The sequence below is a fragment of the Lynx rufus genome, unplaced genomic scaffold, assembly GCF_022079265.1.
Source record: "Lynx rufus isolate CCGP_SWC_20201006 ecotype Redwood Valley unplaced genomic scaffold, mLynRuf1.p SCAF_12, whole genome shotgun sequence".
NCBI lineage: Eukaryota > Metazoa > Chordata > Mammalia > Carnivora > Felidae > Lynx > Lynx rufus.
The window spans coordinates 64,415,402-64,441,500 of NW_025814826.1; the positions used below are offsets into that span (position 1 = coordinate 64,415,402).

Genomic DNA, 26,099 nt, shown 5'->3' on the forward strand with positions numbered 1-26,099 from the left:
TTAGCGGTGCCCATAGAGCAGGAAACGTGCGCTGGGGGCCCACCGGCAAGGTGTCGCCTGATGCTACCCCGAGGAGCCTCAGGTCCCATTCCAACAGAAGAAAACTGCTCAACTGTCCGAAGGCAATAGAGTAAGTCTTACAGAAGAAAATAAAAGCAAAACTTCATTATAGGATATTACGTTAATGTCTCATATTAAGGTCTTCATGATTCTTCACTTAAAAAAACTGGAAGAGACAGAAACTCAGTTGCCCTAAAAATCTCAGAAAGAGCACCAACTTAGAGTTTAAAAACATTTTTTTAATGTTTTTTTTTTTTTTTTTTGAGACAGAGACAGAGCATGAGAGGGGGAGAGGCAGAAAGAGAGGGAGACACAGAATCGGAAGCAGGCTCCCGGCTCCGAGCTGTCAGCACAGAGCCCGACGCGGGGCTCGAACCAATGAACCGCGAGATTGTGACCTGAGCCGAAGTCGGACGCTCAACCGACTGAGCCACCCAGGTGCCCCCCAACTTAGAATTTTAAAGTCCTTGATTCAAGTGCCAGGCTCCTGACCAACTGGCACAGTGTGTTGGGTAAGTCCCTTAACTTCTGTCTCCGTGCAAGTGTTTCTGACGGGGAGACCTTATAAATCACGCACTGAGCGCGGGGCTGCCTGGAGGGCTGGGCCACCTCAAGCTCGTCACAGGACTGGCATGAGGGAGGGTGGCCGTCAAATTCAGCACCTGAGGAATCTTGCTTTCCTTCGCCTAGACCCTGCCCTCTCCATGTCACTATTCTAACCTCCCCTCATTAGACGTTCCCCCATCTGTTCTGTGTGCAATGACCTCTTTTCATATTCAGGGCACACGTGCTTCAGCGCAGGTCCGGTCCGGGGCCCCTTTTACCATCAGTATCCAGGGGAAAGCACGAAATCGTCCCCGATTTGGGTGGAGATATTTATGTTTATCTTACAAGGCACCGCGAGGTCCGACGAGCCACATGGAAGGGGTTATTTTGGAAACAGCACCAAGCTGTCTGTCTAGGACCAAATACAAGAGAGGATCCAGGCCCCGTGCAATATTTAGACGGCTCCACCCAGGACGGCGGCAGCTGTGGGGTGACCATCAGTTGTTTGGAAGGCTGCCAGTGAGACGGGCTGTGGGTCATGCGTCACTGCAAATGCACTGACTCAGAAGATTCTATCCTTGATTATGAGCAAATCTCTGGAGACTGATGGCTGGAGCTCAGGGCAGGCAGGGCCACTGAGCCTTGTCTCTGAAAATATCCCGAGGTTGTGACCTGATTCCCAAACCCAGATGTGCAAGGACAGTCCAAGGACCACGAGCACAGGTAAGACGGAGGCTCTTTTCAAAGACATTAGAACTTTTGCCCACACCGCTTTAAGGACTCATTCCCCAAACCACCTGCCAATCCCCTTTTGGGGCCATCTCTAACGCTTATACATTCAAGAGGATCAAGGGGCAATTTATAGCCGACTTAGTACGTCAGGACAAATGGTTCCCAAATTACCCCCTCCAGCCAGGCTTTGCAGGGATGCTGGGGCCTCTGGGTTCACCTGCTTGGCAGGAACACAGGGTCAGCATCCAAAGTCCCTCTCAGCCTATAACTGTATCTGTTTGGCCAAGATATTTCCACACTTTGCATAATGATCTATTTATTTCCACATCAACTCATTTACTTCAACTAAAATATCTGAGGTCCCGAAATGTTCTGGGCACAGAGCTAGTTCTAGGGACCCACAAATGGGATAAAAGACAAGTTGCCATCCCTGCCCTCAGGGCACTCATGGGCTGACTGTGGTGACTGGGGACAGAGTGACACAAAGTGTCAGAGCTGCCCAAGTTCGTGATGGCTGGAAATGACCAGTGACAGCTAAGCCGAGAAGTCACTGCTGGACGGCCTTCCAGGCACGGGCTCCATCGTGACGCTGCAGAGAAGTGAGAAATGTCCCAGATCCGGGCTCCTGCCATGGAGGCTGACAGACCCTGTCACCCATGCTACCTGTTCCCTAAAAGAATACCCCTTTCACTCCAAACGGCACTTTTCAGCCCAAGGAGAAGAGCTGTGGCTGGCTGGTGGCCGGTCTTAGCCAACAGAGGTTATTCTGTCCTCCACCTTTTTAGCTTCCCTTGCTGCTAGGGACACACACGTGACCCAGGTCTGGACGAGAAAATAAGTAACCGAAGTTTGCTCTGGTTGGCAGAGGGGTGGTCTCTCAAAAAGCCTTTGCTTTTCCTGATGAAACGGGACAGACAGGGAGATGCACTTGGCAAGGTGACTCTCCCTCCTCCTTAGATGCCGGGACATAATGTCTGCAGGACTTCCAAGGACAACTGAGGAGACAGGGACTTCCAACAAGCAGCAACCCAAGGCTGGGTGAAGAGGGTAAGAAAAACACACTTCCATTTGAGCCACAGGAGCGGTTTGTTCTGTTGTTTTTTTTTTGTAGTTGAGTGCATCCCAAACCTGCACACATTCCCTTTTTTGGGAGTGGCAAAGATTTGCCAGGCTCCAGGATTTGGAAGCTGCCTCTCTTTCCAGATGCCCAAGGACAACTCAAGAGGGTGGTAAGAACGGGTACATTACTTTCCTGGTAAAGGAGCCACAGACAGACTGGATTATCTTCACTATCCCAGTAAATATGGGTGTACCCGGAAATCATTCAGTATCAACCTGAGAAGCCGTTCTGGAATTAAGGATGGGGTAAGTCCTCAGGGTCCAACATGTGTACTTAGTTCTTGGTTACTTGGTCAATTTTCCTTTTTGAAAGAGCAAGAATATGACTGCTCACAAAGACCTTCTCCCTGGGAGCTGATTTATGGTCATTCTTCCTTGGTCTTTGGGTAGGTAGAATATTCTAGACTTCTGGAGAGGAAAAAGATCTCTCTGCCCACAGAACCACTTCTATTTCCCCCAGAAGCTTTCAAGAGAGGCCAGCTGCTGATTGACCAGAGCTGCTCTTCCAGAGGGAAAAAACCAGGAATTCACTGTAGTTTCTGTGGAAAAACACATCAGCTGTCCTCAGTTTACCACATGGCAGAAAGGGAAAGTGTGCTCGCACAGGATGCCCTTCTGCTTTGCACTGACACGCCCACACTTCCGTCTAGAGAACACACAGCCATGCCATCCCCAGGCTCTCAGCCAAGAGTGTCTTCGTCTGGGAAAAGAGAGTGCCGGCAACTATTGACTGCCTACTGTATGCCAATCTCCCAGCTGGAGATTTTACCCCCAACAACCACTCTAGGGGATAGATTTTTTCCCCCCATTACACAGATTTAAAAACAGAGGCTAAAAGGTTAAGGAACTCCCCAGGATGAGAGGAGAACCCGGATGTGAAATAAGGTCAATCTATGTCTAGAATCTAGGAGAAGAGACGGTGGCTGCAGTCAAGGCAAATCAGCAGGACCACAGAAGAGGGAGCAGAGGTCTCGGTGAGCAACAGACAGGAAGCCTTCAACTCACCCAGCACTTCGCAGTGACCACTACGGAGTCCAGCCAGCCCCAGACGAGGTGCTGGCATTCCGAGAGGGCGGGGGAGAGGCAGAGGAGGGAGGAGGTGAATCAGGTACCAGCAGGCACACAGAACAGCTCCCTCGCTGCTCCGAGGCCAGCCAGGAAGTCACCCTCACTCTAGAGAGCCAGCCGACACTGCACCAGGCTGCAGGGCCCGGGACAACGTGAGTAACAACTATGACGGCAATGCCAGTGGCTCCCGGGGACGGAGGACCCACACGTCCAGTATGGCACTGGGCGTGCAGACTGTTTCTGCTCTGCTGGGGGCAGCGGGGTCTCCGTGATCAGCAGACGGTCACGTGTAGAGGCTGCTGGGCACCAGACACCGTCCTGAGCACGTTGGACACATTAACACAGTGAATCCACTTCTCCTTCAGCTTCAAGGGGCAAGTGCTAGCATCTACAGATGGGGAAAGAAAGGCCTAAGGAAGTTAGTAAATGGATGGTCCAAGGCCGCAGAGCCCCCTAACGATACAGGCGGCTCGACGAATCCAGCATCTGGCTCCCGACCACGCACCACACAGTCTTTCCGAAAGTCACCTGCTTAAGTCACCCAGCTGACGGGGACCCAAGTTCGTCCGTCTCCAAAGCCTGCACAGACAGACGGCCGGCTGCTACCTCTGGAGGCAGCACCTTCCACTCACGAAGGGCCCTGACTTGTTGTAGACGGGCCTCCTTACCCTGCACCTATAGGATCCAGGTGCTGGCTAAATTCTGCCCGCGCACCTGTTCGCTTGTGACCATTTACAGCAGGCTCCGAGCTGGGTACTGGGGACCCCAGAGTGGACAGACAGCAAGATGGCTACCAACCCCAAACAGGGGCCCCTTCTCTCTCACAGAAGCTACTTAGACGCTGCAGCCTGTGAGCTCCTACTCTCCAGTCCTGTGCAGCTGACGCCCCGCAAATCCCCAGCGTTTCCATCATCCAGACGGGCTGCAGGAGTGGAGGGAGTGGGTCCTGCGGGAGTCGTGAGCACGTAAGCTGGGATCACAGCTCCCGCAGGCGGGGTTTTGCGTTGGCTGCTGACTGAGGCGTCCTGTCTGGCACCAATCAGTGCTGCTCATCAAGCCCATCTTGCAGATGAGAGAACTGAGGCTAGGACAGCCGAGACGACCCATTTCAATCAGGCAGCTCGTTTGCAGAAAGAGGGTTCAACTTGGTGTGACGCCAGCACCCTCTCGCTGGCTCCCACAGACACACATATTGGGGCGTCAGGAAGGGCACAGGATATTTAGGCCGTGGTTACCTCCGGGAGGCAGAACTTGGGAGTGATTCTTTGTCTCCTCTTTGTATCTTTGTATTTTCAAATTTGCTTTAAACATTTGAATGTGATTTACTAGTGCAGTCTTTTCAGGTTTTTGTTACTATTATTTTGACCTTTTTAAGGTTTGTTTATTTTTGAGAGAGAGAGCATGAGCGGGGAGGGACAGAGAGTGAGGGGGAGGGGCAGAGGGTCTGAAGCATACACTCGGCACTCACAGCGCAGAGCCCAAGGTGGGGCTCGAACTCACAAACTGTGAGATCATGACCTGAGCCAAAGGCAGACACTCAACCAACTAAGCCACCCAGGCGTCCAATTACTATTATTTTTTGAAAGCGGGTCTCAGCCGGGCCCTGGGACACTGTTGCTGGCCAGCAGGAGGCTCCGGGGGAGGGGAGGCAGGAGGGCTGGTGGCTGTAAGCACCGTTTGCAGAAGTGAGCCTGGGAGGCCTGGAGGCCTGCTGGGCCTGCACCAGCTGACCTGCCAGCCTTGGCCGGGAGAACGGGAGAACACCAGAGGGCCTCGCACCAGGCCGCCTCCGCTCTCCCAGCCCCAGCCCGTGCTCGCTCTCTGCGGTAAGGTGAGGCTGAAACAGGGCCAGAGGGAGACCGTGCTCTCCACGGCTGATGGGGAACGTGGCCTGGAGTCTGCAGACCTCGCCTCTCTGACGTCAGCTGCCCCTCGTGCGTGCTCCCAGATCTGGAAACAGGGATGTAAGTGTGGGGGGTGTCTCCCCACCAGAGATAATCCTGCAGCTTAAATGGGATAGTGAGTGGGAACTTCTTGGCATGGTGCCTGGCACCTAATGAGTGCTCGTTCATTCATTCATTCATTGATTCATTCAGCCAATACATTTTTGCCAAGGGCCTGGCACATACCTCCCAGCGTGAGGAGTGAGTGCAAACACGTGCCCTGGCCTCTCAGTGGTCACGTGCCTAGTGGAGGAAGCAGAAGGCCAACAGAGACAGAGAAGCCAGCGGGCCATCAGCTATGCTCCGTGCTGTGGAGGAAATATGTAGGGGATATGTCCGGGCGCTGGCCGTGGGGGCCAGGGTGCACGTTGGATATGCTGGTCTGGGAAGTCCTCTGGGCTGGGTGACATCTGGGTTGAGAGCTAAGAAGGGCACAAGCCAGCCACAGCAAGAGCAAACAGGCAGCAGGCAGCAGCAAGGGGCACAGAGCCCTAAGGAGGAAGGGGCTTGGCTTGCCCTGGGGTGGGGAGGGGGACCAAGCCCTGCGCTGAGTGGTTCGTGGAGACAGGAAGGTAGGAAGACGCCAGCTCAGGAAAGCCTGGGGACCCAAGGCAGGGCTTGCAATTCAGGCCAATGAAGAGATGTGTGCCGGGGAGTTAAGAGTGGGCGACTGAGTCCAGGTAGTAGGTGATGTAGTTAGCATAAGAGTGTGGCTGCCCAAGAAGGGTGGGATTTCAGAGGTCCCTGGTTTCCTGGGAACTCCCTTCCCTCGGGGGTGCCCGTGGGCTGGACACCAGCAGGTGTCAGCACAGGCCCCGAGGACCTCCTCTAGTTGGGGGCAGGAGATGCGGTGCCATGGGAACTCGGAAGGGCATCAGAGCCCTCGGCCAGCACCCAGGTGCCACATGGGTCCTGGCCACTTTGGCCCAGCAGGCTCAGCTGGCATCTGAGAGGTACCAAACCTAAGTGCAAACTTTCTTTCCTTCATCCCACGTTTAATGAATGCCTACTATGTACCTGGCACGGAGCTGCTCCAGGGTATAATGGGCCCAATGACAAATGTGCTGTCCTAGGGAGGCGCTGGCCAGTGGACAAGACGGAAATTGGCCAAATAAGGCACTGACATCTCCAGCAGGTGATGAGAGCCAGTGGGAAGCTGTAAGGCGAGGCCAGGATGAACACAGCGGGCCCCAAGCTGCTTGGAGGGTCGGGGACGCCTCCACTGAGACTTGAAGGGTGAGCTGGAGGAAAGCAGGTCGAAGCAGCAGGAGAGTGACCCACTGTGAGCTCAGAAGACTCAGCGACTCGTCCCCAGGTCACAGAGCTCAGCATAAGGGATGCAAAATCCAAATCCAGGTCTGTCTGACCCCCACTACCCCCATCTTTGGGCCACGGCAGGCTGCGGACCATCGTGGCTCAAGTGATCTGTCTGTCCAACAAGGGCTCTGGGGACCCTCAAGAAGCCCTTAGATGAGCAGAATCCGTGAGATGCTCACAGGACAGGTGGGGGCAAGATCAGCAATGTGGGGTCTGTGGCCAGCGGTGGGCAGGGGCTCACTCAGACACTCGTGTTCTCCTGGGACGTTAACCATTAGGGAGTAGAGCAGGACATGAATCAGTGACTCCCGAGTGTCCACCACGGCAGGGACATGATCACTGCCTGGATGCCAGGGAGGCCACAGGGAACAGAAAGGGCAAAAGTCCGTGCCCCCCTGAAGCCCACCATCCAACAGATTTCACTTAAGTCTCTCCACAGCCTTCCGGTGGGTTGGCCTCTCCCAGTTTGCAGCTGGCACTGGGGCTCACTCACAGAGGCTCCCCGGTCTGTCTAAGTCACCTTGCGGTGAGTGGCAGAGACAGGAGGCAGACTTGGGCCTGGTTGAAATGCACACCCCATGCAATCTGCCCAGCGCACCCCAAAGTCTGGCAGGGGAAGACGCACAAGGCAGGAAAGGTCAGCGGCTGAGCTGGGCTGCCAGGGGAAATGGAGAGACTTCTAGAACCAGTATTCTTACAGCACAACGCCAGCAGCCAGAACTGAGGATCAGGAAAGGGCCTACAGGATGCCCCTACGGTCCAGGACTCTGGTCTTACAGGGAGGAATCTGACGCCAACAAATGACCCCCGGTGCCACCCCACCCGAACCTCCCTCCACCACGCCTGGTGCACGGCCACAGCCCCCCTCCCACCCCTCAAAGGTCCTCTGAGGCCAAACCCAGGAAACACCAGCAGCCGGGAAGTGTGTTCCACGGGAAAGCTGGTCCTGAGGATGACGGCATCCGGCTTCTAACGCGGAACTTTTCTCCCCAAAGCTTTGCCTTCTGACTTTGATGCAAAACCTCTGACCCAAATTCGCTGCCTGGGGGCAATTTTGTCCGTCCCACCGGAGCGAACACCTCCTTACGCTTCCTCGTGGCTGTCTCTGTACTGTTGGCTCCTTTGCAGGGAGTGAGCGGCTGCCTTAGTGCACGGCACCCTCTGTCTTTACAGCCTCTGAGGCTAGTTTTCTCGATTCCAGAAATGGGTCCACGCTCTGGACGCCCACCCTTCAGGGTCCCCAGGGGGATTTGTGAGCAAGTACAGGAAGCAGCCAGCTCAGCATTCAGCCCACCACCGTCTCCACCAAGCGGCGATCTGCCTTTCCCTCCTGCCCATTCTCACCGTGCGACCTGGTTCTGGGAGGACCGTCACCCATGCCCAGTCTGCTGACAGCCACCCACAACTCTGGGCTCCCGTGAGACCCGAGGAGGAGGGGCACCCCAAGGGCTGCCTTACAAGGTGCAGATCCTACATGACAGGCTGCTGCACAGACCACAGGTAAGGAAACAGAGCCTCCTCCTTCCCTCCAGGGATTCTGAGCAGACGGAAACATAAAAACAAAGGAGCAGAAAGATGCAAACGTATCACATAAATCCAGGGGGGTTCTCACAAGATATTTCACTCTGCCCCAAGGAGAGGAGACAAGAGTCCCTGTAGGAAAGGGGAGGAGGTAAGAGACAGGGCATGAAGAAGGCCCGGGTTCTGGCAGCAGAGTTGACCCTAAGTCACTCTGTGGCTGGGACACAGCACCTCCCCATGCGGTCCCGGGAAGGCACAGGGCAGGCGGAATGAGCCCCAAATGCCTCCCCACAGGGACATTCTGTGGTTCTCAGCAGAGATGGGCAAACAAGATAAGGTGCGATTTCTTTTTCTCTAGTTACAGCCACATTCCCTCCATTAGCATGTGGCCTGGGATCAGACCCATCTGAGTCCAGGCTCAGGGTCATGTCCCCACAGTCAGAGCATGTGACCCAGGCAATCCCCAGGGAAGAGCAGGGTATCCTGGTTCAGTCCTCTACCTTGCCAGGCACCGAACGCCTTATGGGAGCAGACGGCAAGGCCGGGACCCATTCACTGGGTCCTGGGGGCAGAAGGGGACCTGGCCGGCCCAGCTGCTCATTTGCTTCTGGCCTCTCCCCCAAGCACTGGTGGAGATGGGTTTTGGGAATGGCCACTGGCTTCATTCCTGCGGCGGGGGGAGAGCTTTGGTGAGGCTGGTGGGAAATCACAGCCAGATGTCCAGGAGGAACCGCTGGGCGGCCTTTCCACCTCCCCCTGGACTAACGCAGCTGGCCAAGGCAGAGCTGCAACTAGAGATGAGCTGAGGCCGGAGACACAGTGGGGACCCTGCCCACATGCCCTCCTTCCGTCCAGGACACCCGCTGGGGCTGCACGTCCCATCACAGACTGCCACCGCCCCTAGGGGTCTGCAGCCGGAGGGGCCAGCCTGGGGTGGCATGTGGAGGGGTCACCTGCCTCTGTGCTCCTCCACAGCTGTGGTTCTCCCCCGCCCACAGCCCGGGCTCTGCTGCACCTGCCGCCCCACACCTGGAGAACGAAGCTGACGGGGCTTCAGGGGCTGCCATTCCTTCTCCGCGTAGCTGACCACGAACCAGCTGCCCAGTCCCTCCAGCCTCTGGCTTCTCACGAGACCATTACTATGTGCTGGGCTCACCGTTCAACTCTCTACCCACACTTCCTCGTTTCCAGCCAATCCCTCCACCCACCCACTCCCGCCCCTAAACCCTCTTCTTGGGGAACACTGCCCCATATGCCCATCTATGCCAATTTCCTTCAGCATAATGCCCTCAAGGCCCATCCACGTTGTTGCAAAGGTAGGATTTCCTCAGTTTCTTATACTCCATTGTACGTCTACACTACCACCTTTTACCCCTCCATCCACACGTGGACGCGGACAGTTACGTTGTCTCCACGTCTTGGCTTCTGTACATAATGGTGCAAGGAACATGAATGAGGGTGCAGGTATCCTTTCCAGGAGGCAATTTCACTTCCTTTGGATACATTTCCAGAGCTGGGATTGGCGGATCATAGGGTAGTTCTATTTGTAATGTTCTGAGGAACAGTTTTCCAAGTGTCTGCACCAGTTCACATTCCCACCAACAGCACACAAAGGTTCCCTTTCTCCTCCTCCTCACCAGCACGTGTTATTTCGAATCTTTTCAACAGCCCTTCTGACAAGTGTGAGGTGCTCTCTCATTGTGGTTTCCCTCATATTTTTTACATGCTAACGTTTTAATGTGTTGTTTTTTTCCCCCTGAGATAGAAGCTCTGTGTGAACAGGGCTGTGCCTGTCACATGAAGCCCCACACCCCCATCACCTGCAGCCAGTTTCCAGCTCCCGGGAAGCGCTTAATCAAGACTTCCAGAACTGATGGATAAAATGCTGTAGCAAAACGATCGGATGGGTTTCTCATTCCTATGTTTCAGATGAGTAACTGAGCCAGACAGCTCATGTGACTTCTTCAAGGGCATTTGGGCAACAGAGAGCACCTGCTGTGTGCCAGGTGGCTCCCCTCTGGGCCAGGCAGCACCTACTGTGTGCCAGGTGGCTCCCCTCTGGGCCAGGCAGCACCTACTGTGTGTCAGGCGGCACCCCTCTGGGCCAGGCAGCACCTACTGTGTGCCAGGCGGCACCCCTCTGGGCCAGGCAGCACCTACTGTGTGCCAGGCGGCTCCCCCTGGGCCAGGCAGCACCTACTGTGTGCCAGGCGGCTCCCCTCTGGGCCAGGCAGCACCTACTGCATGCCAGGCGGCTCCCCCTGAGCCAGGCAGCACCTACTGTGTGCCAGGCGGCTCTCCTCTGGGCCAGGCAGCACCTACTGTGTGCCAGGCGGCTCCCCTCTGGGCCAGACACCTACTGTGTGCCAGGCGACTCCCCTCTGGGCCAGGCAGCACCTACTGTGCGCCAGGCAGCTCCCCTCTGGGCCAGGCACCTACTGTGCGCCAGGCGGCTCCCCTCTGGGCCAGGCAGCACCTACTGTGTGCCAGGCAGCTCCCCTCTGGGCCAGGCGCTACTCCAAGCATCCTCTGTACTTCGGTGTATTGAATCTTCACGGGAGCAGCTGTCTTATGATGGACAAGCCAAGTGCAAAGATTACAAGCCAAGTGCAAAGATTACACGACGAGTAACAAGATGATAAATAGCAAACACAGGACTTCAACTCTGAGCTTCCAGAAGGGGGACAGGGAGGGAAGGAGGGAGAGAAAGAGAGAAAATTCTCTCTAGCTTAGAATTTTAACAGGCCCTCACTGCAGGGTTACTGGCTCCCTCTTTCTTTTCTTTTCTTTTTTCCTCAATATTTTTTTCCCTCAATTTTTATTTTTATTTTTTTTTCAACGTTTATTTATTTTTGGGACAGAGAGAGACAGAGCATGAACGGGGGAGGGGCAGAGAGAGAGGGAGACACAGAATCGGAAACAGGCTCCAGGCTCTGAGCCATCAGCCCAGAGCCCGACGCGGGGCTCGAACTCACGGACCGCGAGATCGTGACCTGGCTGAAGTCGGACGCTTAACCGACTGCGCCACCCAGGCGCCCCTTCCCTCAATTTTTAAAAACTGCAGTGTAGTTGGGGCGCCTGTATGTCTCAGTCGGTTAAGCTTCTGACTCTTGATTTCAGCTCAGGTCATGACCTCACAGTTCATGGGTTCGAGCCCTGAGTCAGGCTCTGTGCTGACAGCATGGAGTCTGCTTGCGATTCTCTCTCTCCCCCTCTCTCTCAAAATAAATAAATAAACTTAGAAAAACTGCAGTATAGTTGACATACAGTATCACATCAGTTTCAAGCGTACAACATGGAGATTTGACATTTTTATACATTGTGACGTGACCCCGTTATAAACATAGTTACCACCTGCTCACACAGTTATTACAACAACATGGACTATTTTCCCTATGCTGTACTTTTCATCCCCATCGCTTATTTACCTTATAACTGGAAGTTGAAACCTCTTCATCCCCCTTCACCGGTTCCATTCCCCCCACCCCCTCCAGCAACCACCTGTCCGTTCTCTCCCCCACCTGTTCAAGCTCCTAGACCAGGGAGCCAAAGAAGCCCATGGGGACCCCGCTCACTCCCACCCTCCTGTTCACCATCTTCCATTGTATATATCGCCTCTGTTGACAACAAATTACTTTATCTAAAAAAAACATGGTTTTAGGTGCTTGAGGCCCTTTGTGGCGTTGAATCCACAAATGCCTCGTGGACCACAGTGCCTTAGACTCCCTTGGGCCAGGCCCTATTGCCCACCTAGTGACAACAGAATGTGCCACACAGGCTGATCACCTGCGTGATGTCAGGATAATCCGTTGCTGAGCCAGAGTTCCCAGTCACCCCTTCTAGAACGTGCACCAAGGTGTCGCTCTCACGAAAAGCAAGGAGGGGGGTGAGAAGCTGGCCTGCACGGACCCAGCCGGCCAGGGCCCCTCTCCCTCCTGATCCCAGCACAGGGACCTGGGCCTGATGTGAAACCACGAAGACTTCTGCGGCCCATTTTACCTCCAGGTTCCAGTGAACAGAGAGTTGCGTCAACGGGCGATTTTCACCTCCAACGACTAAATTTCTGCATCGAGGACACCAGGCGAGGAGGGTAGGAATGTGGGAACGGGCCCCAGGAGCTGGCTGCGTTCTCTGCCTCCTGTGTGTTTACTCGCTAGTCTTGTGGCTTCTCTGCATGCTGGCTGGTGCCCCTCTGAACCAGGGAACCTGGGGGCAGTGAGGACCGGCCCTACACTCACTCAGGCCATACACTCGACAGACATCCACAGAATCTCCGCAATGTGCCTACGCGGGAGAGTTCTGCATGCTGGTTTCCAGATGAGGAAACTGAGGTTAAGTCCCCTGCCCAAATCCACACAGCTGGTAAACAGCAGAGTAGCGTGCGTGCACATGCGTGTGCCCTGTGTCTTAGTGTATGTGTGTGTCTGTGTGGGGGTGGGGGATAGGTGGGTGAACTCAAAGAAACCAGAGCCTATAATTAAAAGGACAAAGACAGACACGTTTTACAGCAAAACAAGTCACCTAGAACCTGCTTTACCAGCAGATTTCCTTCCACTTTCCAGTTAAATGTGAACTTATATCAGAAGCATTGCAATTACGCAGCCAACTCTTCTTGGAAAGCCCCTAGACGCTGTGTAACCCCCGGGTCCCACTTGCTCTCTGACAAGTATGAAGTTCAGCTAGGACGAGGTCAGCTGCAGGATGTAAGAGGCTCTCAAAATTGCACTTTCTCCACGTATTTAATTATATGGATGCATATTCCTATACAGACATATATAGAGAGGCTGTGTGTATGCATATTTACATTTTGCAAGTAGTACTAATTTAGTTGTGGCCACTAGATTGTACCCCTGTATCAACTCTAAACTAAAACCACCGTGTGAAACACGTAGTCCAACCTCCGTGAGCTTCTAAAGCGCCTGGCATGACATGACCCCAGTAAATGAGATGGTCTTGCCCATGTGGGTGCTTACGTGGGACGGCACCAGGGACAAGGGGTGCTGTGGCTGGCACGAGGCCCTGTGGCAAGTCAGTTCCATGGGGAGGACACTGATTGGCATCTGACCCAGGGCCCTGTCCAGTCCAGTTGGGATGTGAATCCTTGTCTGAGGCCAGGGAAGGTAGGAGGCTTTCTTAAGGATCTTGGGTGACCCCTAAAAATGACAAACAGAGCAGGGATCTGTAACGCAGCTGCACACGTGGGGGCAGCACGACCGCTGACTGCGCTAGAGGAGAGGGAGCCTCTAAGGGGAATCCCACTCACCCCATTCAACACCCAAGGAGGAAACTGAGGCCCCCATAAAATACCCTACTCAGGGTCACGGAAGACTTAGTGACGGTGGCTTCAGATTCCCAGCCATCGTCTCAGAACACACTGTCAGGGGTCAGCAAACTTCTTCTGTAAAGGGCCAGAGTGCAAATAGCCTTTGTGGGTCATGCGCTCTCTGTCACAACTGATCAGCTCGAGGTTGTGGTGGGAACACAGCCACAGACAATATGTGAACAGGCTGGCAAGCCATATTCCAGCAAAACTTAATTTGAAAAACTGGTGCCTGGGCAGATTTGCTCTGCGGGCTGTAGTCTTGCCTTCCTGAATGGGCCGGTGCCCATTGCAGAGCTCAGGATCTAGCAGAATTCTGCTAGATTCCCTTCCTGTGACAGGGGGCTCAGATCCTGCCACGTCACCTTTGGGCACTCTGATGTTTGGCAAGTTCTATTTCATACAGGCTCTGCATAAAAATCGTGCAATAACCCCGTGATAATAAGAACCACAGTCAGTGAGTTGCCAGATTGGTAAATACCATCTCAATTTTACAGACGAGGAAATCAAGTGTCTGAAAGGTGATGCCCTTGCTGAGGGGTCCCCAGCTGGCTGGTGGCAGAGCTGGGATTCCACTCCAGTTCCCCTGCCTCAGATCAGGGTCTTGGCAATGCAGAAACTATGAGTCCCCTGCGTACAAGCTCCAAAGGGGGCCTTTTAAGTGCATATTCCCCCTGCTCTAGGGAGTAGGTGGTACTATTACCATTTCCATTTAACAGGGAAAACTAAAGCTTAAGAAAGTAATCTGTCCAAACAGAAACCTGGACTTAACCCAGGCTTTTAGATCCGAGTCCCATCTGCTAAATGAGAAGACTATAAAGTCACATCTCCTAAAGGACAGAAGGCAGGATCCGAACCCAGGCCTTCCCTGAATTCTCGTCCTGGACTCCTGCCCTCCACCCAAAACGATGCTTTCTCACAGGGGCCATATTGCTTCCCAGGGGCAAACACTGCTTAAGGGAGGGGGTGAGCAAGTCAAAGAGATCCCATGGCTTGGGCCCACCCAAGCTCAAGCAGCATAAACAGACTGTATTCAATCTCAGAGAAGGAGGCAATTGGGAGGAAAATGCAACATTTATACAGAGTCGTTTAGGGGACATAACAACAAAAAAAAAAGAAAGATTGAGAAACACCGCCCTAAGTGAAAGGTAATCAACTCAATCACCGTTCCAGAAAATAGTATATGTACACGTGCACATATACATAGATAAAATTTGTGTATGTGTTATATGTACGTTATATATGTATACACAAATTTCACATGTACACACATACACACACGTGTATATGTGCATACACGTGTGTTTCCACACATGTACGTATATACATGCATGTGCATTTATGTACACATATGTATGTGCATGTGTGTATGCATGTGTATATACCTGCATGTATGTGTGCACATGTGTATGTGTACATGCATGTCTGCATGTATGTAAGTGCATATGCATGCATATGTATATTTGTGCATGTATACATGTGTGTATATACGTGTATGTGTGGATACATTTGTATTTCTATATGTGCACACGCACATATACATATGCATATGAATATGTGTGTGCACATGTGTGCATACATGTTTGCATGTATGTGAGTGCATATGTGTGCATGTATATACTTGTGTGCATTCACATGTGCATATACTTGTATGTGTGTACACACATGTATTTGTATGTGAATACAGCTAATTGTGTGCACACATGTATGTGCATGTATGTGCACATACATGTGTGCATATGTGTGTAGGTGGGTGTATCTGTGTGTGCGTGTGTGTGTATAGCAAAAGCAAAGTGCATAGCATGTGCTCAGGGCCACCACTGTGCCCAGTGCTTCCCATGTCCAATCCATGAGACCCCCACGACACTCCACAGCGTAGGAATGGTGCCAGCATCCTCTCTGTACGGCCGGAACGAGGCTGGAAAGACGCTAGGTACCTGGTCTGACTTTTCAGAGGGCGGGGAGGCCGAGCTGGGCGTGACGAGCGCCAGCTCCAGCGAAGCGGAACTGCCCTGCCTGAGCACACTCTTGGAGGAACCGCCTTCGGGCACACACATGCAGGCACATGCGGAGTCCAGCACGAGGGAGACAGTACTACACTATCGTGAGAAGCCAGGACCCAGAAATAACGTGAGTGGTGGTCCGTCCAGAGGGTGGGGGGTGTGACAGCACACACTCCCCCCTTCCCCAGCACAGTGGGACACACTCCCTGGCCCTAAGGGGCTACGGGCAGAATGTCCAGTTTTGACACGTGGGTCTTGGGTTTCAGGAAGAGACAGCAGTCAGGCAGGGGCACACACTGAACAGCTCCCAGGGACCCTTTCCAGGCACGGGCCTGGCTGGGCACAGCTGGGGACACTCGCCTTCCCGGATGTGTGTAAATTAAAAATAACTGAAGGCTGGCTTCAGTTTTCCATCATTTCCCATAATTTTCTTATGAAATGTCCCAGCACATCATCAGAATTAGGCAGTTCGATTACAATTTCTAGGGAGTGACCCTGATCACAAGTTTTCCCAGGAGAAACTCCCCATGACCCGTAGGTAAAGGGCGGGCCCGGCCGGAATTGCTTCTTGAGGCTGATGTGGTCCCAAGGGCCAAGCCACAGACATCCACGTGGCGGCTCCAATCCCACAGCTGATGCTGCCACAGATTCCTCCCGGGCCTTCAGATCCATCTAGAGGACGAGCTGGGTCTTGCGGCCACACACATTCCCAGATGCCCGTGTGTGTGTGTTGGGGGAGGGGGATATACGTCTGTGTGTATGTGTGTGTGTGTGTGTGTGTGTGTGTGTGTGTGTGTTCTGTGTTTGTGTTGTATGCGTTGCGTGTATAGATGTGCATATGGTGTTTGTGTTGTGGACATGTGATGTGTGTGCATGTGTGTGTGTTGGGGAAGGAGAATATATGTCTGTGTGTGTGTGTGTGTGTGTGTGTGTGTGGTGTGTGTGGTGTATGTGGTGTGTACATAGGGTTTGCGTGTGCAAGTGTGTGTGTGTGGTGTGTGTCCTGATGGTACCACCAGTCTCCGGGCAGGCAGAAGGATGTGGATGGAGGCAGGAGTGTGGTCAGAAGGAACTGGTCACTGGGGTCAATGCTACCAGCAGGCTGTGCCTTCTTTGAGGACTACAACACTCAGGTCCAGAGGGAGACGAGGCCCAAAGAAATTCAGGCTGGATGTGTGACCCAGGCATGCCAACGGCTGACCCAAAGCCCTTTTCTTGGGCATTACTACCGGTCATCAAGGGGACAGAGTGTTCCGGGCTCTACTTCTGGCCAAGGGAAGACTCGTGGCTGGACTCCTTCTACTGCACACACCTGGAAATGTTAAGCCGGGAAACGAAGCCTCAATTTCCACCTCCTGAAGTGGGGGGTAACAACCCCCCCCCTCCTCCAGCACGCAGACTGCACGCCTACCTACCCCAGCTGCCTCTGCCTGGAGCTCTGGGCGTGGACTGATCCTTACCATCCCAAGCTCAACTCAATTCATCTCTTCTCAAGGGGACTCCCCCTCTAGGAATGTCACTCTACATGCAGGATCACAGGTGTCTTATTCAAGGAGGAACACTGCGCCTCAGAACAACGTCTGTGAGATAACGGGGGATCCATTACAATGTGTCGGGAAAAAAATAACCCAATACTGTAGAGTCCTTAAAACATCCACACTTGTCAGGTGGTGTCTTTAAAGGTCCATCCAGTCCATTCCTAACTACGTAACTAAGTTGTGTTGTTTACTGAAAACGCACCACAAAAAGAAAAAAGGACAAAACAAATTATCAAGTGAACCTAATAACTCACTTACAAGGCGATGGCCTGTTGATGAGCACAGTACAGAGCAAGGTGAGCCTTCGATGGCCACAGTGCCCACAGCGGGGCTAACCTGTGTCCCATCATGACAAAGGAGTGCGTAAGGAGGCACTCACCCTGCACACAGGGAGCCAGGCTCGGGGGGACGGAACGAAAGCAGGGGCACCCACTGATTAAATGTAGAGCTGGGGTACAGATGCCAACATTCTTCCAGTGAGAGTCACAGGGGAACAATAAAATTAGTCTCCCTGCCACACAAAACAAGTCAGTCTCCCTCTCTCTCCCCGCCTCTCCCCTCCCACCATATTGGTAACTATAATATCCAGGAGTCTGGACTCTCATTGGAACAGCAACACAGCTAAGCACAGACACACCAACAAGAGACAGACAGAGACAGGGTGACCACGTGTCCTATGACAATGCACCACAGAAACATGGGAAACCCACACTAGGGTCTCAGCCTGGGAGCTAAGAGACAGGACCCAGGAAAGAGGCTCCTGCTCGTGGGAGAGGGGAGAGAGGACCACCACCGAGTGTCCCCAAAATAGAAGGAGGAGGAGAGTCCAGCTGTGGCCAGCTGGCATTCCACAGGCTCACTCACGCCACCCGATAAGCTATATAAAGGTTGTTTTGTGGCCACGACAGAGCCTGGGGTGGAGAAAGCTCTTAATTACAGCCAGTGCTCTGGGGTTGGGCCCCGTCCGCAGCCTCCGCCCCACACACTGCAGGAAGCCAGGCTGAGATTGAGTCCCCTGGGAACCCGGTCAGGCCGCAGAGGCAGGAGCGGATGCCACGACACGGAGGCACCTCCCTGCATGAGCCCAAGGCCGGGGGGGACAGTGAGCCACATACTGTTAGCTTTACTCGTTTGCTCAGCAGCCACTGGTCCCCATGTGAGCCAGGCCTGCAGCAGGAACCAGCACCGTTCAGCATCAGAAATCCAAAGGATCACAGAGGGGCGGCCTGGCAGGCCTGACTCATGGCGGTGGACACGGTCACATCTCCCTGTGACCCCCTGGCGAGCCATGCAGGCCCCCTGTGCCTCGGTGCTGCCCACAGCATAGGGAGAGCCAGGAGATCTGTGCTGGGAATTTGGGGAGACATTAATGACATGGCGATTTAAAGATGCTCCCTAAACACCACAACTTCCTGGAAAGGACTCGGGACCTGGGTCAGACAGAACTGGGGGTAAACTCCCAGATCTCCTCCTTGCCTGCCGGGCCACCCTGGGGAGTGACTCTGACCCAGTCATCACGGACACTCAGGGGCAGTCACAGTGCAAGCCAGCACTGGGTGTGTGTGGTACACGTGAACTCTGACGGTGGATGTGAGCACAGGGTTAAGTCGTAAACACATTGGAACAAATAAATTAGCAGCGCGAAGTATCCTATTTGCAGCCATGACCTAGGTGGCAGGATAGCAGGCTGGAATTCGAATGCAGCTCTTAGCAGAGTGTTGAACAAAGGCATCTCGAGATCCTGAGAAAAACAGGTCAGGTCCATAGGTGGCCAGGGACACTTGGGACAGAGTAGCTTCTGAAACCACCACCCCAGAGATGTTCTGTCCGTCTCAGGTCCCCTCCTGTTCCCACACTGCCCCCTCCTCGACTCACCTGGTCCCTCTCAGCTGGGCTTCCAGACCAGACCAGCCACGGCTCACAGACCCCAACCTGTGCTGCCTTAGGGCTGCAGACACTGGCCCCTCACCGCCTGTGCATGACCTAAGGTTCATCTTCCCCTCTGAAGGGCAGCCCCGGGGAGCCTGCTGTCCCTCAGAGCCACCCTGCCTCCCATCTGTGGCCAAGCTGGAGGGAAAATGGGTTCTGGATACAGTTGGACCTCAGTCCATCAACAGCAGCAGCAGCAGCAGCAGCGTCTGGTGCTCAGGGAACAACAGACACCCTGGCTCCATTCGTTCACCTCCGGTGGCGTTGGGTCTGTCCCACTCGACGAAGCCGGGTGGCATCGTTGGCATGATTTAGCCCATCCCAGCCAGCCCACCTTTTCCAGACCTTCGTCAGCCTTCAAAATCTAACCGTTTGTCTCTGCTTGCCAAAATACGGGTGAGTTCAATATTTCAGTTCTTTTTGGGAATGATGTCGGGTTTGCCGAATATTCTTATTCTTTGCATTTGGAAGAGGGCAGTACTTCTGACATGCATATCACAACAGCAAACACAGAACTAACCGCCAGTCTCCACCCTTAGGTCTAGGCGGCTCCTTCCACTTCCCGGGCTCTGTTCCGGGCACTCGGAAACCACAAGGAACAGAGTTTGCCCTCGTCAAGCTTATTCTTGTGTGTGAAGACAGACCCCGGGCAGATAAACTACCAGACACATGAAACTGCACGTGGTAACAGTGTCCACACTCCATCGTGTAATTAGCCGCCACTTTCCTGCCGTCTCAAGGAGATAAAAGGTCCCCAAGGACAAAAAAGAATGTCCGATCCATCACCGCATCCTGGCCCTTGGCATGTCCCCCAAAGGAGGAATCACTCAGCGTGTGGTTGCCGAATGAATGAATGAGTAGGTCGGATCCAACTGAATGATCACTACACAAAAAACCCCACACCGTTAGTCTGCGGATTTCCAGATCATCAGTGCAAAGCCCCTATTCAGAACAGCTCCTATTTGAGTTCCAAAGTCACCCAAAGGCATCTCCTCTGTGCCCAGGGACTTCTGGTCATTTGGATTTTGTGATGCTCCTGGATTTAATCTTACTCGATGCGGTTCAGTATCTTACTGTTAGCTATCTTATTTTATTTTGCTTTGTTTCTAATTGAAGCAATTGTAAGGGGATTTTGTTTCATTCATCACCAGAATAGACCAGGCCCTAGTCAGCTTACATCTGTATTTACAAAAGCAGATTCCCTCCAGACAGCTGAGCATAACTTAAACCTTCCGTCTGTTCAGGCATTTGGAGGACCCCGGCCACTGTGAGTTTTCTGAGCGTTGTCATGGGGAATATGTGGTGTCCCCGGCTGGCCAGCATCAGTGTCCACTTCTCTTGGTTACAGGGCCCCTGTTTCCCTGCATGGGTCACACATCCTGTCTTGAGGGGGGTGGGGATGGAAACGAGGACAGGGTCATGTAGTTTAGGCCCCAGTCAGCCTCCTTCCACTCTGGAGCTACAGTTTTGGTCTGGGGAGAGTCTCAGGCCCACACTTCTCTGTCAGACCAAATCCAGGCACGCTGGGCCCCAGTCTTGTCTGTCCTGGGGCTGGAGTCTCACATGGCCCTAAGGTTCTCCACAGGTAGCCCCATGTGCCCCCCCCCACACACACACCTGTTCTCCCCTCCTTCGCTACTATGACGCCATCACCTGGGCCCCTTGTTGGCTGCCGTCAGACAGGCTCAGGCCAGGGGAGGAGGGGAGACGAGGGGAGGGACAGAGGGCGGGTGGGGGCTTCCTTCCTGCTCCCTCTAGGCCACAGCTGAGGCAGCAGGTGCCTTCCCTGAGGGGACTTCGGCTCCTGTCACACGGCCTCCTCCCCCCACGGGGGTCTGGACACACCTCCGCCCTTGCCATCAGCCAGCTCCCCTCGCTGCCCATTCTCAGGGCCTCAGTATCCCTCACCGACCCCACCCCTCTTCAGTGAGCCATCCGTGCCAGGGCCCAGATACAAAAGGCTACCAAGGACGGGGTTAGGCCAAGAAAGAACCTAGAAACGGCAGGAGCTGAGCGAGGCCTGGTCTCATCACTCAAGCCCGCCTGACCTCTGGCCTTTCTGTCGTGTGTGAGGTCAATCTGCTTTATTCCCCAAGCCCGTTAGAGTGGGGCCCTCTACCGCCTGTGAGCGGAACGCTGTCCTCAACTCAGAACCGAGGTCAGCGATGGCGCAACCTGAGTCCCGGGGCCTGGTGGGGGGCGGCCAGCGCGTGGGGGCTGAAGCCCCGGATTCCATCCCCAGCCCTGCTTTAACTGGGGAGCACAGCCCAGTGGCTTGGCCTCTCTGGGGCTGTCCTCACCATTCCCAGAACCGACCCCCAGGCATGGAAGTTCTTCAGAATCTACATTCTGCTTGGCCCAACTCGAGAACCAGTCTGGACCGAGGCCGGCAGGCAGACACAATGCCAGTGGGCAGGGTCTAGAGGAGCACCCATGAGCCACCACGTGGGACTTCGGCCTCCCGGCTGGGCCTGACTCTCGTCAGCTCAGAGGTCAGTCCTGAGCCCTGGCCCTACCACACTGCCTCTCCTGCCTCCCTGCTCTTTCCCATCCTGGCTGGATCTCCCCGTCTGGCTACAGGCCTAGCAGCTGCCCCTTCCGGGAGCCTAGCAGGCTGCATGCTGGGTAAAGATCGCCATGATGGGCGTGGTTGCAATGCGGGTCAAGGGAAAGTCCATGGCCGACGCCTTCTACACTACTGCACAGGTTTCCTTCACTTGGCACTCAGGGCATCAATCTCCTCATCTGTGAAATGGGTGTAGTCCTCGTGCTCCATCTATCCCCAGCACCATTTGTCCCTGAATTTCTCCAGCAGTCCTACAAAGGGTCTCCTATCTGACTGTGTCACACCCCTGCACAAAACCCTTCCACAATTCATCTGAGCACACAAGGCCCTCCTTTACTGAGAGTCGGACAATCATACAAAACCACCAACCCGAGTTCCCTCCTTTACCACGGCAATACAGGTCCATGATTGTTCACAGACTGCATCATACCACCCCTCAATCCCTCATCCTACAGCTCAGGCACGTCCTGCTAAATGGTCTAAGCGTCACCTCCTCCAGGAAGTCCTCCCTCATTCTCAGGGTCATCACCGAGCACAAACACAGTAGGACCCCCTGAAATTCTGTGGCACGTTTATTAAGGTCACCCCCACTGTATTAAATCCCTTTTTATGCGTCTTTTTTGCCATCTAGACTATGAACACTCCAAGGGCAGGGGCTTTGTCTTCTCTTTGTCTACAGGCCCAGAAATCAGCACAAGGCCCCCCACACACTAGATCTCCAACACGTATCTACGAATAAGTGAGTGGAGATTAAGTAGAGCGGGGCCAACAGAGGAAAGAGTCACAGAAAGGTAAAGGGCCCGAGGGCGTTCTGTTTCAGACACAGCTTAGCTGTTTTCTCACAGGGCTGCAGGCCAGGCCCCTTCCCGGGAGCAGACCCTCACGGCTCTCCCAAGTCATGGCCAGCTGCTCCCACCGCTGGCCCCAACCCCAAGGCTTCCCTGTCCCCGACAAGGGGTGGCGTTCTCAGTCCCCGGAAGCAGTCAGCAAAACAGAGGCTGGGACTCTGCTCCCAGCCCCTACCTGCTGGTCTTGGAGGCTGGGGGAGGGGGGGTGGGTACCAAACACTGGTCATGACCCAGGAAGGACAAATATCACCCCAATGCAGCAGGCAGAACAGAAGCTGGACACAGGCCAGTGCACGGAAAACCCACTTCTCCCTTCCCGTCCTTTGGGGGAGGCTGTCCTGGGAATGATCCAACAAGGATGTTGGAGGTCAGCCTTCAGGGTCAGATCCCTGCCTGCTGCCCAACCTCCCCCATCCCCCATCCCTAGCCACAGTCAACAGATTCTAGACAACCTCGGGTTATCTCAGGGCACCAGGTCAACAGCACTTGGCCTCTGAGACAAGCAGTGCCCAACCATGTAAGTGGCTGGCTGGGGGTCACAGGAACCTGCCTTGTGCCCATTTTCTTGGCCCACCTCTCAAGGCAATCCCTGGGGAGAGGAGAGGGCCCCATATATTTCACCTGCCATGTGCCTTAGGGGCAGGGCTTTGTGTGCAGGGCTCTGACCTCAACAGCCATGGAGGTAGCAGATATGTTCCCACCACAGAAACGCAGACCCCACTGCCTTGCATTTAACCATCTCTAAGTCTCTCAGGGTGGGCAGGGCTGAGGACCCAGCCCCATTTTAATCTCTATCCAGCCTGCGCCCTGGAGGCGGAGCCTGGGGAGGAGCCAGGGTGTGGGCCCCGCCTCCAGCGCCGAGCTGGTTTTCCCTGGTCACTGAGCCCTGGCAGGTGGACTGCGGCCTGCGCCTGCCATCAGCCCCTGCCCCGACACGCGCCCCTGTCTCCGCCACCAGCCCCTGTCCCCTGCTCCTGCCACCTGCCCCCCACCCCTCCCCGCTGAGCAGTTCAGCACCCCCGCCCCCCGCGCCCCGCACCCACTCACTTTCGCACAGGCGGCGCCTCAGCTTGCCGCGGATCTTGTCGATGGCGTTGAAGTCGGACACGTGGAAGACGTGTGCGGACTTGGGCTCCGAGGCGATCTCCTCCAGCTCCTCCTTGAGCGCCGCCCCGACGCCCACGGCGAAGATGCGGATGCCCGCGCGGTGGGCGGCGGCCGCGGCGTCCATCACCAGGTCCTGGCTGCGGCCGTCGGTCAGGAGGATGGCCACCTGCTTGAAGGCGCGGTCCCCGGGGCGGCCGCCGGCCTGCGGCGAGAAGCTGTGGCGCGTGATGAAGCGCAGCGCGTCGCCCGTGTTGGTGTTGCCGCCGTGGTAGGCCAGGTGCCGCGCCGCCGCCTTGACCTCCTCCCGCGAGCCAAAGAGGCCCAGCTCGAAGGCCGTGGCCGGCCGGTCGCTGTAGCGCACCACGCCCACGCGGGTGCGCTCGGGACCCACCTCGAAGGTGTCCACCAGGTTGGCCACCCACTGCCGCACCTTCTCAAAGTCCTCCTTGCCCACGCTGGAGGAGGTGTCCAAGAGGAAGACCAGGTCGTAGTGCACGGTCTTGCAGCCTGTAGGGGGAGAGGAAGGGCGACCTGGCCCAAATGCACTGGGAGAGGTCATGCCCTTGGGCCTGGAGGGGTTGGGGGGGGCAGGTCGCGCACTCCTGGGGGCCCTGGTCTGGCTGCCTTAAAGCTGCAAAACCTCGGTTCCTTAACTTCTCATGGTGATGAGCGTCCCCAAGTTTGCTGTGAGGTTCAGCTGCCAACGTGTGACCCCTTGCATAAAAGGGGTCAACGTTCAGGGAACACCATTGTACCGATTTCCTAAATAGTTTTGGTTTTGGTTACACAGTGACTGCATCGTTTGTTTGTTTGTTTGTTTAAACCTACTACAAATAATGCAGGATTGCAGAAAACGCAATCAAAAATGTTTCCAATGCTTATGTTTTCAGCTACGGAGAGTCAGCACTGCCAACCCGCAGCGTGTATACCTGTTGGTTTGTGTCTCTGCATAGTTCCTAGTGCACGTGGGGCACACTCATACGTGGCTGTTTTCTGCACCTCCTGCGATGTGCTAGAAACCCATCTCCAGGGTGATGCGGCCGGTTTCCACGGCTGCAGGGATTCCACTGCACAGGTGCACGTAATTTATTTAGCCAGCACTCTCGTTGGATGTTTAAACAGTTCACAGCATGCCAGCATTATAGACCACGTAAAATATACCGCACTCAGGGGCACCTGGGGGCTTAGTCGGTTGAGCCTCCGACTTCAGCTCAGGTCATGATCTCGTGGTTCGTGGGTCTGAGCCCCACGTCAGGCTCTGTGCTGACAGCTCGGAGCCTGGAGCCTGTTTCGGATTCTGTGTCTCCCTCTCTCTCCGCCCCTCCCCCCCTTGCGCCCTCTCTCCCTCTCTCTCTCTCCAAAGTAAATAAACATTAAAAAATTTTTTTTTAAAGTTCAAAAAACAGAAAAACAAGAACTCTGCATGTATTACACACACACACACACACACACACACACACACACACAGATACTTCCTTATCCCTATTCCCACCTAAGCCAGGGCCACTTTTGAATTTTCCACATCTACCTTTTAAACCCATGCTGCATTGTGCTGCCTGGAGCAGAGGTAAATCCCCCCACCTTCACCGGCTGGCTCCCTAACAGGATTAGAGCTTCTGGAGTGCTTGCCCAGATGTGTGGACTCAAGAGATAATTCCCAGGGAGTTTTTCTCCTTGACACAAAAGGTCATCTTTTTGTCTTTGGGACAATAGTGTTCTAGCCCGGGCAGGGTAATTGCTGCCGTGGACCAAGCAGGACCCAGCCTGTGGGCTGAAATCCTTGAGCACATTTGTTTTAAGGGTGCAGAAGGTTTCTTGTTCCTGAGGTCTCACCCAGGGGCCCTTTGGAGCTCTGAGTACATTCTCCCGGGGGATGGGGGGGAACAGGTCAGGGAAGGGACTGCATCATGTGCACGTGAGAATTAAGTGTGTGTCTCAGGAAGGGCCCTGACCCCGGGACCGGTGCCCTCAGCTCTGCCACAGGTAAGGGCCGTGTGTGTGAGCCGGGCAGGTGACCGCCCCCTCTGGCCCCACGTGTTCGACTCTATAAAATGAGGGCTTGGGAGAGATGGTTGCTGCCCCCCACCCCCCGCCCCGCACTTCTGTTTTAATAATCCCGTATGTCACCGTGCTCTCAGGACCGTCTCAGTGGACGCAGAGCCCCACACTCCTCCCATGAAGACCGGGACATCCATGGTCATTGCTGTCTTCCCAGCTAGCTGAGCTGGGCAGAGAAATACATGAGGAGACTTGGGGAAAACAACACCGAAACACAAGCCCTGGGGTTTTTGTCTGGGTGTGTTTCCTTTGCAGGCTCAGGAACCTGGCGTGGCTCAGGCGGGCACCTGCCTGTGTTCCCGCTCCTCCCCTGCTGGGGGCTTTGGGCCTGTCTGTGCCTCAGTTCCTCATCTGCAAAATGGGGCTGTGTTTTAGAGCCCGGTGACCTCTCTGCTCGAGGACCCCAGAGAGCAGGCTCTGTGCT

The 26,099-nt window shown here is 54.6% G+C and overlaps 1 protein-coding gene across 1 annotated transcript in view; it reads right to left on the reverse strand.

Annotated features, from left to right (window-relative positions):
- COL22A1 (collagen type XXII alpha 1 chain) overlaps window positions 1–26,099 on the reverse strand; it is a 260,858-nt gene that overhangs the window by 212,424 nt on the left and 22,335 nt on the right. Inside the window, exon 3 of the mRNA XM_047074226.1 lies at window positions 23,558–24,124. Within this exon, the coding sequence (XP_046930182.1) occupies window positions 23,558–24,124 (567 nt within the window). The remainder of the gene's footprint in view (window positions 1–23,557; window positions 24,125–26,099) is intronic.